At 40.6% G+C, this 10,956-nt stretch overlaps 1 protein-coding gene across 1 annotated transcript in view; it reads left to right on the forward strand.

Annotated features, from left to right (window-relative positions):
• prkci (protein kinase C, iota) overlaps positions 1-8,551 on the forward strand; it is a 24,506-nt gene extending 15,955 nt beyond the window's left edge. Inside the window, exons 4-13 of the mRNA XM_035670832.1 lie at positions 1,144-1,194; positions 1,715-1,800; positions 2,166-2,303; positions 2,422-2,476; positions 3,677-3,732; positions 4,634-4,810; positions 6,827-6,924; positions 7,820-7,906; positions 8,004-8,139; positions 8,279-8,551. Coding sequence (XP_035526725.1) covers positions 1,144-1,194; positions 1,715-1,800; positions 2,166-2,303; positions 2,422-2,476; positions 3,677-3,732; positions 4,634-4,810; positions 6,827-6,924; positions 7,820-7,906; positions 8,004-8,139; positions 8,279-8,536 — 1,142 coding nt within the window. The 3' untranslated portion in view covers positions 8,537-8,551. The remainder of the gene's footprint in view (positions 1-1,143; positions 1,195-1,714; positions 1,801-2,165; positions 2,304-2,421; positions 2,477-3,676; positions 3,733-4,633; positions 4,811-6,826; positions 6,925-7,819; positions 7,907-8,003; positions 8,140-8,278) is intronic.
• Positions 8,552-10,956: the final 2,405 nt, after the last annotated feature.

A 10,956-nucleotide genomic window follows, 5' to 3' on the forward strand; every position in this document is an offset into this window, starting at 1 on the left:
AGCTCATTCTGGGAATAAATAATAATATAAGTGTAGGAAACCTGTTGAAACCAGTCCAACAGTAATGTGAAATAGTTTGGTTTACTTGGAGCCTGGAACTGTGTATTTGTCTGAAAATGGTTTTAATTGGATGTTTTCTGGCATTATGTAAGGCCGCAAAAATGTAAATTACATATTTAGATTTCTCCACCAATCTAAAAATTTCTGGATCGGATAATGAGCCTATGTTTGCTGTCTTCCCTTTTCAAATTCTCTCTGTGCATTTACGTTTGTGACGGCTGCATACTGTCCACAACAAAGAAGCATCAAAACATACAGTTCATGCTGCACTGACCTGTGAAAACAGCATTACTTCCGCTGTTGACGTCTGTCTATGGGCCCTTGAGCTAGTTCATGTCCTCGTCTAAGCTTAGCATTCTTGACAAACAGTTGTACAACTTCATGAATCTAGAGGTCGGCGCCAAACTCAGACGCAGGGTGCAGAGTGAGCGGCGGCGGCGGGGGAGGGGTTGCATATGCTGAGTGATTTGATTGACAGGCTCTGTGTATATAAGCACATAACCTGGGGGTTGCAGGGAAAAGGGGCTGTGTGGTTAATGTAAAGCTTTCATCAAATCAAAGGTGAAGGGTCAAGAGTACAGTGGATGCCAGCGTGACGGCAGAGGATGATCGGGGGAGGAGAGGATGTGATGGTGCCGCAGGGGGGTCGCCAGGTCCGCTTGTTAACGAGCTTGTCAGCCGTAGCCCACGCCTCGCCTCTGACTCACACTGCCCCCAGTCTAGCTCGATGTCTCTCTCTCACTCACACACATACATGCACACACAAATAATCTGGGTCGTCTTCTTAAAGATTGTGTCTTTCCCTACTTTACTGTTCGTTGCAAACACACACAGACACACACACACACACATATATACATATATATATATAGATGCTTGCACCATCATAAAAACATTATGAGTGAATTTCATCATGAATTGCTCGAGGCGACAGGTTTGCTGCAGAAAGTCATAACTGCTTTCATGATGAGAGGAGGTGAAAAACATACTAACACCCTCACATTCATACTATCAGCCTCACCTCTCTTAGATTAAATGCACTTTCTAAACGTAGCTGTCTTGTTTTTTTTTCTTTCTTCACAGTGTTTCCATGTGTGCCAGAGAAACCCGGCATGCCCTGTCCGGGAGAAGACAGTGAGTTTAATCTTCTTTAATTTTACCTAGTGTGTCAATCGATGTCCCAAAGAAACTTATATTTAATTTACATTTTAAGTCTAAGGCACGTCAGCAAATTATTTTACCCAGGAGTTTAATTAAATGTTTGCACAATCTATATCGATGGTCATCTGACTACAGATTCGCAGATTAGGGCTGTCGCAGTATTAAATACTAAATCAAACACAGGGAATGGCAAGCTGCCACCACAACTGCATGTGACTTCACGTCATCACATCATGTTCAGTATTTGTTTTTCGAGATGGGAGAGCATCCCAGAGCAGTACAAACAAGTACTGAGATGAAACATTGGTTGTAGTATTTTACAAAAATGACATTAATACCATGCTGTTGAGGAATCCTAAATCAGGGGAAATTCCTTCACCGCAACAGTCCTATTGCCAATTAAATAGATTGTGATTTTATTTTTACACTAATACACACCATTCATTACACACAGGTAAAGCAGAACTTAGCCCTCCTTTTCCTCTTTTCACAGAGTCAATATATCGGCGTGGAGCCCGGCGCTGGAGGAAGCTTTACTATGCCAGTGGTCACGCCTTCCAGGCCAAGCGCTTCAACCGGGTAAGACACGACACTGAATTTTGTTTAGCAGTATTTGTGCTATATATTTAATACTGTGTATGTCACATGTTGTACATTATCATTGCTTAATTATTGTACTGGGGGAAATATCTGCTGTGTAAAACGACTAAAGCCTGAACACAATGCACATTTTAAGGTTTAGTTACTGTATATATATCCACTGCCTGTAAGTAAGTTGTCTTTGTATTGATCGATTGACGGTGGTGATACAGAACGATGGCTGTGGTGGGATTTGATTCCAGACTAGCAGTCGTACGTGGTTCAGAATCCATCACAACCCATCATAAAAGACAATGTGTGCATGTTTGTGATGATGATTTCTCTCCGTCTGCCCTTCTGAGCAGCGAGCCCACTGTGCCATCTGTGCAGACCGTATCTGGGGTCTGGGAAGACAAGGCTACAAATGCATCAACTGCAAACTGCTGGTGCACAAGAAGTGCCATAAACTGGTCACAGTGGAGTGTGGCAGACCAATGATCCAGGTGACAAATACTCATTAGCTTGATGGCGTGAAGTCGTTACCATCCCTGATGCATATAGTTTTAAGATTTCATTCTGTTTCTGTGCTGATTTTACTTAATGAAGAATGTTGTTGTCTAGGAACCAATGATGCCTGGAGCTCCATCGAGTCCATTAGATCCAACTGAACAGCCAGGTAACACACACACACACACAGACTCATGGGTACACACACACTTCTAAATATACATTATATACATATAAATAATATACTTTACATATGGTAATCAGAAGTCAGAAGCTCCTTCTTTGCACAAAAAATGAAATAGTTTTGGTTTAGAAGGACATAAAATAGGTAAAAATCACATAAGAGACTGACCAAGTTCATCAAGATTCAGGCTTTTGTTCATTTATGCATTTCTAAAACATGTAAGTTTTACTTTTTCCCTGATTTAATTCTTACACTTATATGTTTGCCAAGACTTAAATTTCTATTCTTAAAAAGATAAGGCTTCTGATATTTCTTTATTTTTGTTATTGTCAACAAATTCCATAAAAAGACCCAAACCAGTCCCAATGCTCTCTGACTTTCTTAGCTTGTTTGTGGCACTAACCTCCAAGCCACATCATCCTTCATTTGGAAAATGTAAATCTATAAAAACAGGTTATAATTTAATTTCTTTTATAGGTTTATAAAAAAGTCTAAAGCAGAAGCATAGCCAAGTGGTTCAGCGTACACGAATGACTGCAACGTACCCGGGTCCATTCGAGACGGGGACTTTTGTTGCATGTCATACCCGTCTGTCTTCACTTGTTTCCTGTTGGCATTATTATAGCAGCGGCCACCCAGACTACAATTTGGTCAGCTGCATTTGGGGTTTACCTACAGCACCAGACTTAAGTCCAGTCAGGTGGTTGAGAGGCTGACGGGTATGAGAGAGCTTAAGATCGTTGTTGCTATTGTTAGTGAGGCAGTTGAAACTCCCTCTGCTATAAATACTCGCAGGCCACCTGCAAAGTTGTGAGGTGCAATCATGGAAACACTGGGATGCAGAGAGCTTTGTTTAAGCTTGTTTTGATGATCTATGTTGAACACGATGACCTAAATGATCATTGGCGATATGAGAAGACACATTTCTTCTCCGTGTGTATGTACATAGTTAGTTTATACTTACTCTGGTTTTGTTGTATTGTTAAACACAGACAAAAAGGTATTTTCTTTTCTAACCAAGCAGAGAGAAATTACTCTGGCACTGTAAGGCTGTGAACAAAGCGTGTGACTGTCTCTCACCTACTTTTTCTACTTCTTTTCTCATCTCTCCTATTTTTTTTTTCCTCTCCTGCCTCCCCCTCTCCTTCTGTCGGTCTGCCACTTTCTCCTCTCTCTTTCTCACAGGCCCGCAGAATAAAGACTCCAGAGAAAGCTTGCCTTACGATGGAGAGGAGAAAGAGGTGAGAGAGAAATCTTTTCAAACAGCGCTGATGTGTGACTCACAGTCTGTCAATCTGTCATGTTGTCTAGATGGATGTGTGTGTGTATATTTAGAGAGAAAAAACTGAGTTGTTTGTGTGAGAAGGAGAAAGAATAAGATCACCTGTAATTGGAAGTAGGTTTTTGTCTGCTTATATTTTCTATCGTGTACATTCAGGTGATTCTTCTTCCACCTGCTGTGCATGTGTGATATAGAGAGCATGCAGACGTAGGCACCCTTGCAATGCTGTGGGTATTGATTTCCTTTGGTGGGGCTAATAAAGTAACCTTTTATCACAGCTCTTAACACCAGAGGCTGATTAATGGCTAGGGATGTAGTTTGGGGTTGGAGCGGGGGTAGTTGGACTGAGCAGGAGAGCTGAAGATAGAAAAAGAATGGATTGAGTTGGATACAGATAGACGGAGATAAAAGAGGGCAAGCCAAATGATCTTATCTGTGGTTCCATGTCTGACTCTGGGGACGGGGTTGTCACGTGAAGGGAGGTTAGATGGATAGGTAGTGGAATTGGTTCACTGCACAACAGATTACAGGAGAGAAGAGACAGAAAGATAGGTGAGGAAATGGTGAAGATGGTAGTCAGGTATACCAAGAAGTTGGACAGCGAGCGTTTAATCCAGTGGGGGCAGCATGATTATATTTCTACAGAAAGTCATTACTAAGATTAACTGTAAAACTGTGGTGCTTGTTTAAACCTCATTTATAAATCACCCAAAGGAAATCACCATCTCGCACAAGCCAAATCACCAGCTCTATCAGCGGTTGCATGACTAACTGTCTCAGAGTTGACTTTGTGTTTATCACATTATGTTGTTTGTATGGTCTCATGTTTGTCCTCTCACTCACCGCTAACTGCCCCCCAGGCACGAAGCAGTAGAGACACGGGGAAATCGCCTTCCAGCCTGGGCCTGGCAGACTTCGACCTGCTGAGGGTGATCGGTCGAGGCAGCTACGCCAAGGTGCTGTTGGTGCAGCTGAAGAAGACGGAGCGCATCTACGCCATGAAGGTGGTGAAGAAGGAGCTGGTCAATGACGATGAGGTAAACGACGCTGATGCCGTCAGAGTCAAAATGTTGGCATTGTGACAAATTGTAGGTCAGCCTTTGCTTGGGCTGGGTTGTGGGTGATGTAGTTTCTTTTTATGGAGTTATAATTAAGGATGGGTCACAATAGTCTGCTCCATTTTGGGTAAAATACCTGAACTCATTAAGCTCCGCAGCCATAAATCCCTAATCGAATCTCTCATTCATGATCTTAGATTGTCTCTTTTGCCTCTTTCCGACACTACAGGCGTCTGCAAAGAAACAAAAACTGGTGAGGTATACAAACACGTGCTAACAAGACTGACTGACAGCAAAGTCAACAAAATAACAGTGAAATGTAATATTTGCAGGAGATTACTCACAAGACCCATGTTTAGGTATTTCAAATATGTGGTGAAATCCCCAGGTTTAAGTGAAAACTGAGGAAATTAAATTTAATTAATTCCTCACTAAGCAAACTACCAAAAAAATATGGTAAGAGATTCAGAAGGATTCAGATTCGATAAGTGAATTTGGAGCTGGACTTTTATAATGCTTTCACACCCTATCCCTAGTTATAATGTATTAACTCCATAAAAAGAAACCAAACTGTGAATGAGCACTTTTTTCAGCATTAATTGGCTCAAGATCAAAGACAGAAATCAGCCGTCATCTCCAGTGCTGAGGTTTTTCACAATGATAAAACTGCCATCTGAAACTGCTGCTAGTTTAGATGAATGTAAAAGGAACACGAGTGTGTTTCTATAGCGGCAAGTAACAATTATTTTTATTAGTGATTGTTCAGTTGAGTAATTTCTCAATTCTTTAATTGTTTTAACTATAATACATAAAAGTAAAAGTGCCCATCTCTGTTTCCCAAAGCCCAATGGGACGTCTTTAAATGTCATGTATCTGTTCAACCAACAGTCTTTAATTTACAATGAGAACAGACAAAAGCAGTAAATTCTTACATTGCCGAGGCCGGAAGCAGAGAATGATTGGTATTTTTTCTTTAAAGACAACTTAAAATTAATCAATTATCAAAATATTTGTTAATGTTGATCAACTTATCAATTAATCAACTAATCAATTCAACTTTAGATGTTCTGGTATAATCTTACTTATGTGTTAATAGTGAAACAAGTGACCTAATACATTACAACCTGTAATTTAGTTGGACTACAGTGGCTGCAAAACTCACAAAAGGCCGACTTTTGGTTTTCTCCTTTCTGGGCTACTGTAGAAATATGGTGGACAGTTCTTAGTTTCAGGTTATTTTACACTAATGAAAACATGCCTATGAATATCATATTCCATTTCCTCTCATTAGGAGGAGCTCCTAAATGTTACACACGGGACCTTTTTGTCCAGGTGTATATCTGCTTAAGAAAGAAAGCTGTCTGTGAGACAAAAAGGAAGAGGGTTAGTTAATAGTGAAGTCACCAGTCTTCTGTCGCTGTCATGTATAATTAATACAATTAAACACAATCAATAAGAGGTGTTATCCATAGCACAATGAATGTTTGTCTCACGCGATTGAACATCCATCTTGTGTATCTTCTGTCTGAAACACTTTGAGTTATGTTGACAGACCTCTTCCAAGCCATCAGTCTCTTCTAAGAAGGTGTAGATAAACCATCATGTCATCAAAAATTTATCTCGATGTACACATGTAGCAGCACAGCCAGAGGCAATGGGAGTAGTTAGCCTTGATTAGACGCACTTAGCGTGATTGACAAATTGACAAGTGCCCTTCGATCAATGGTGAAGTGTTGTGCTGTCCCTGCCCTGCCAGCGTGAGCAGCATCCGTGTCCAGACATATTATCATCCGGCCATCAATAGAGACCTGCTTCAGCTTCTACTGGCTCAGCCCTTTTCTCCTTCCGCTGCCCACCATGCACATGAGTGAGCCTCAATCTGTAGATGATGGTCGATCAAGCGCCATGCTTATTCAGCTTGTATAAGTTCAAGGGTACTGTGTGAGAAAGTTCTCTGATGATACTTTTTGTGTGTGTGTGTTTTTTCTCTTCCAGGACATCGATTGGGTTCAAACAGAAAAGCATGTGTTTGAGCAGGCGTCTAATCATCCCTTCCTGGTTGGCCTACACTCCTGTTTTCAGACAGAAAGCAGGTGAGAACATCTGTCCTGTAAAAGTCTCGCAGAAGCCTGCAGGAATTTGAAAAAATAACCGAATTTTAATTTATTTTTAAGTCAATTAAGCATAGGTTGCATAGGGTGACTGCTTACAGAAAGACACAAATGACAAAATAGATGGTTTGTCAGCAAAACATTACAAAATGGTACATATGTGTGTTTAAAAAGCTTGTTTCCTCTCCAACGGCTGCTGTGGTTAAGGTATGTTAAAGTTGAAGGTAAAGAGAACACTTCCTGAAGGTCAGGGAAAGAGTGTGGGCATGTTTAAAGTTAGGAAGATCACGGTAAAAGTGGTTTCAAAAGTGGTAACCTTAAAGATTACCTTCCCTTAAAAACGGGTCAGAAACAAAATAAAACCATTGTTGTTAGTGTTTTCCAGCGTTCATCAGATCTGGTTTGGTCGAAATAAAGCCTTAATTCACAGAGTTAGAGGAGAAAATAGCAAGCTACAATGGCTGCCACGTAACTTTAGTTAATCCTTGGGGACAAATGCGCCGGTCAAAGTACGTCCAATAAAGTGTTTGTTTTTGCTACTGACAGGCTCAGATTGTTATTCTAAGTGTCTGACAACATTATGAGAAGGATTCCTACAGAGATATACATTTAGTTTATCCAGAAACAGCAGTAATATCGCTCGCCACCAGACTGCGTAGTTAAAGATTGCGTGTGTGTTCGTGTGTGGTTATAGGTATGGTTTTTGTTTTTAAAACTATAGATAAAATTAGTAAATTTAAATAAATGTAATGTAAAATAACCAAATGTGTTCTAACTTAAAAAGAACTGTGTGTGTGTGTGTGTGTGGAAAACATAGGTTTTCCTTTTAAAGGCATTATTGATTTATTTATCTCTTAACATTTTCTTCTTTTTACAGACTCTTCTTTGTTATTGAATATGTGAACGGTGGAGATCTCATGTTCCACATGCAGAGACAAAGGAAACTCCCAGAAGAACACGCCAGGTAGAGTCTATTCCCTGTCTCATTAAAATGAACAGGATTGTTGTCATGTATTGTCTTTTTGTAGTGTCTTACACCCGAATCTCTGTTTGTTTTTCAGATTCTACTCAGCAGAGATCAGTCTGGCGCTCAACTACCTCCACGAGCGGGGAATCATCTACAGAGATCTGAAACTGGACAACGTGCTGCTGGACTCTGAGGGACACATCAAACTTACAGACTATGGCATGTGCAAGGTGCGGTTTAATGTTTTAGTTAGCATTAAAGCTCCATACCCCAATGCACTTTGGATAAAAGCACCTGCAAGGCTGCATACGTGTCGGTTTACAGCCCTTTGAGATGATCTCACAGCTGATGATCTTTTTGTTTTTGCAGGAGGGTTTGAGACCAGGCGATACAACGAGCACTTTCTGTGGTACCCCCAATTATATCGCCCCCGAAATACTCAGAGGAGAGGATTATGGTGAGAATTACAAGACGCAAGCACTTAACAGAAATGCTATCCATTTCTTTGCTATGATACAGTATATGAGGCATTATGCAGTAATATCTGGGATGCTGCTTTCAGTCATGATGATGGATGCTACTGTGCTGCAGTACCTGGGTTATCTGTACTACTTACAAGACCTTTAAATGAATAAACACACTATAAAAGCAAAAGATGAAAAAAATAAATAAAAAGGTACAAGGATCTCTGGGGGGGTGGGGGCACTGCAGCATGAAAAAGAAATAGAAAGGGAGTAACAAGAGCTAAAAATGAGCAAATATACTACAAAAAGCAATAAAAAGCTAAAAAAAAATAGTGAATATATTTGAAAAATCAACAAAATAATCTGTATTTAGTGAAATCTTCTAATGCTATGTATTTAACTGATTATTTAGATTGTATTGGTTGAAAAACAAATGGTGCAGTTAAGGATGAGTAACAACCATTTACATCTAGCTGCTCCAGTTTCAGGGTTCTGGTATTGTTGTGGTTTACTGGGACACTTTAATAGAACAAAGCTATCGTTAATGTTATTAGCAACACCTGTGGTTTTCCCGCACTCACGACTCAAAATGTTGAACAGTGTATTGTTCCAGCATCAAAATCCACTTACATACATGAACATTATCCACTGTAATAATTAGACCCGCCATTGTACCCTGTATAATCCATTTTACTGCTTAATAGAAAATAGAAACAAGCCATGTTGGTTTTTTTTTTATTTTTTTATGATGACTAATGCTGAAGACAAACAGTTCAGTTTATCTGATAAATTACATAATTAAGCCTAATTTAATTACACATGTGCTACTGGTTTTGCATGGACCCTGCTTGCACAGTCCGTTATAATGAAGCTGGTTTATTTAGCAAACTACAATAAAAATAAAAGTTAACAAACCTCTTCTGTGGATGAAAGGAATATGCAAGAAACCATAAAAAGGGGAATTATTTGGTCAGTAAAATATTCAGTAAGATGCCAACAAATCTCTCATCAAACCTTTTATCTCTCTTTTTGTTATATTCCCCATTTTGTGAAGCTGGTTGTGAATATTAATCAGGCTGCCTCTAAAATGTGTAGTGTCTCTGTATCTCTGAGTTGTACTTTGAGCCTTAAGTTACATTCAGATGTTGAAATGTAACTTACACCACTATGTGCTCTTTTGGAGTGTGTAGATCTTAAACGATGTGGAGCGAAAACCAGAGATAATTCTGTTTTGTAAATGTTGTTTTTAAAACACCTCTGTGTGTATATTTCAATATAACTCAGCCCTGATGGTTTGCACACTTTGTATAGAGTTTTAAGCCGAGGGGTCAAAGCATGCAAAAACACTGGTATGGTGTTTTCATGGTGGGAGTGGTTGCTATAGTAACTCTAAAGTACTGGTGTCCTTTGTGCAGTTGTGAGCAGTCAGTCATTTAAAGTATATGAGCCAATAAGAATCATGTTTAACCGTCTAAAAACATTACCATAAAGGTTCTTGTGTACCTTGTTTTAAGATTAAATACACACAACTGTTGTTCTTCATGGGATTGCTTTGTTAAAACCTCAGTCTTCTTTCTTCCTGTCAGAACTGTGATGTGTAACATACTGTGTGTGTGTGTGTGTGTGTGTGTGTGTGTGTGTGTGTGGTCGTGTGGTGTGGTCCTCAGGTTCGGGTGTGGACTGTGGTGGGGCTGGGCTTGCTGATGTTCGAGATGATGGCGGCGGGTCGCCCTTCGAGCATCAGTCGGGAGCTCTGACAACCCCAGACCAGAACACGAAAGAACTACCTCTCTCCAAGGTAACACAGCACAACAGCCACACACACACACAGCTGGAGCGTTTGATAAATCGCAGAGACGGAAAACAACAGCTTGCGGTGGGAAGCATGTCACACCGTGGTTGTATGTGAGGACGCGTTTCTGGGATGCGACGTCCCCACTCCAGGCAGTATGCATCTGTGTGACGCAGGGAAAAGTGGTGAATGCATGTGTGTTTGCGCGGTCTTCAGGGACCTGGTTTTATTGTCTGTGGCGTGTCGTAGTGTGTCATTGCTTGGTTTTCATAAACTGTTGGAAACAAAATGTTGGTTGAGCTTATAACTGCCGGGTGTGGTCTTACGCTGTGTGTGTTTGATGTGTGTGGGGAATAAAAATGTTGGAGTTGTCCCAACGCGCTGTAACAGCCACCCTGATTCTCAAAAGAAAGGGTTTGATATTTTTTACTCAGAAGCACTGTTGACAGGTGTCTGAAATTGAAAGGCGGTGCTGTACGGTGTCGCCATGTTTAGCTGCATTTTCACATCGCGGTGAGTAATTCCAGCCGCACGTGACCCAAGGACAGACATAGACTCTGTGTCAATGCGTCGCAGGCAACGTGAAGATGTCCCAAAGTGCTCAACCCAATCTCCTGTCACCACGATGTTTAAGGGCACTTAAGGTACACGGTCACACTACCAGACCACGCATACAAGAACTATCGGTGTACACCATTCCGCCTCCTCTATCTAGCCCCTACATGTTATAGCTACTTTCATCGCACTAATTCCAACTTCCAGTTCCTCGTCCGCAGGAAGAAAAAGGTAAT

This window comes from Morone saxatilis, unplaced genomic scaffold, assembly GCF_004916995.1.
Source record: "Morone saxatilis isolate NCDOM2014 unplaced genomic scaffold, NCSU_SB_2.0 Contig23, whole genome shotgun sequence".
NCBI classification, from domain to species: Eukaryota; Metazoa; Chordata; class Actinopteri; family Moronidae; genus Morone; species Morone saxatilis.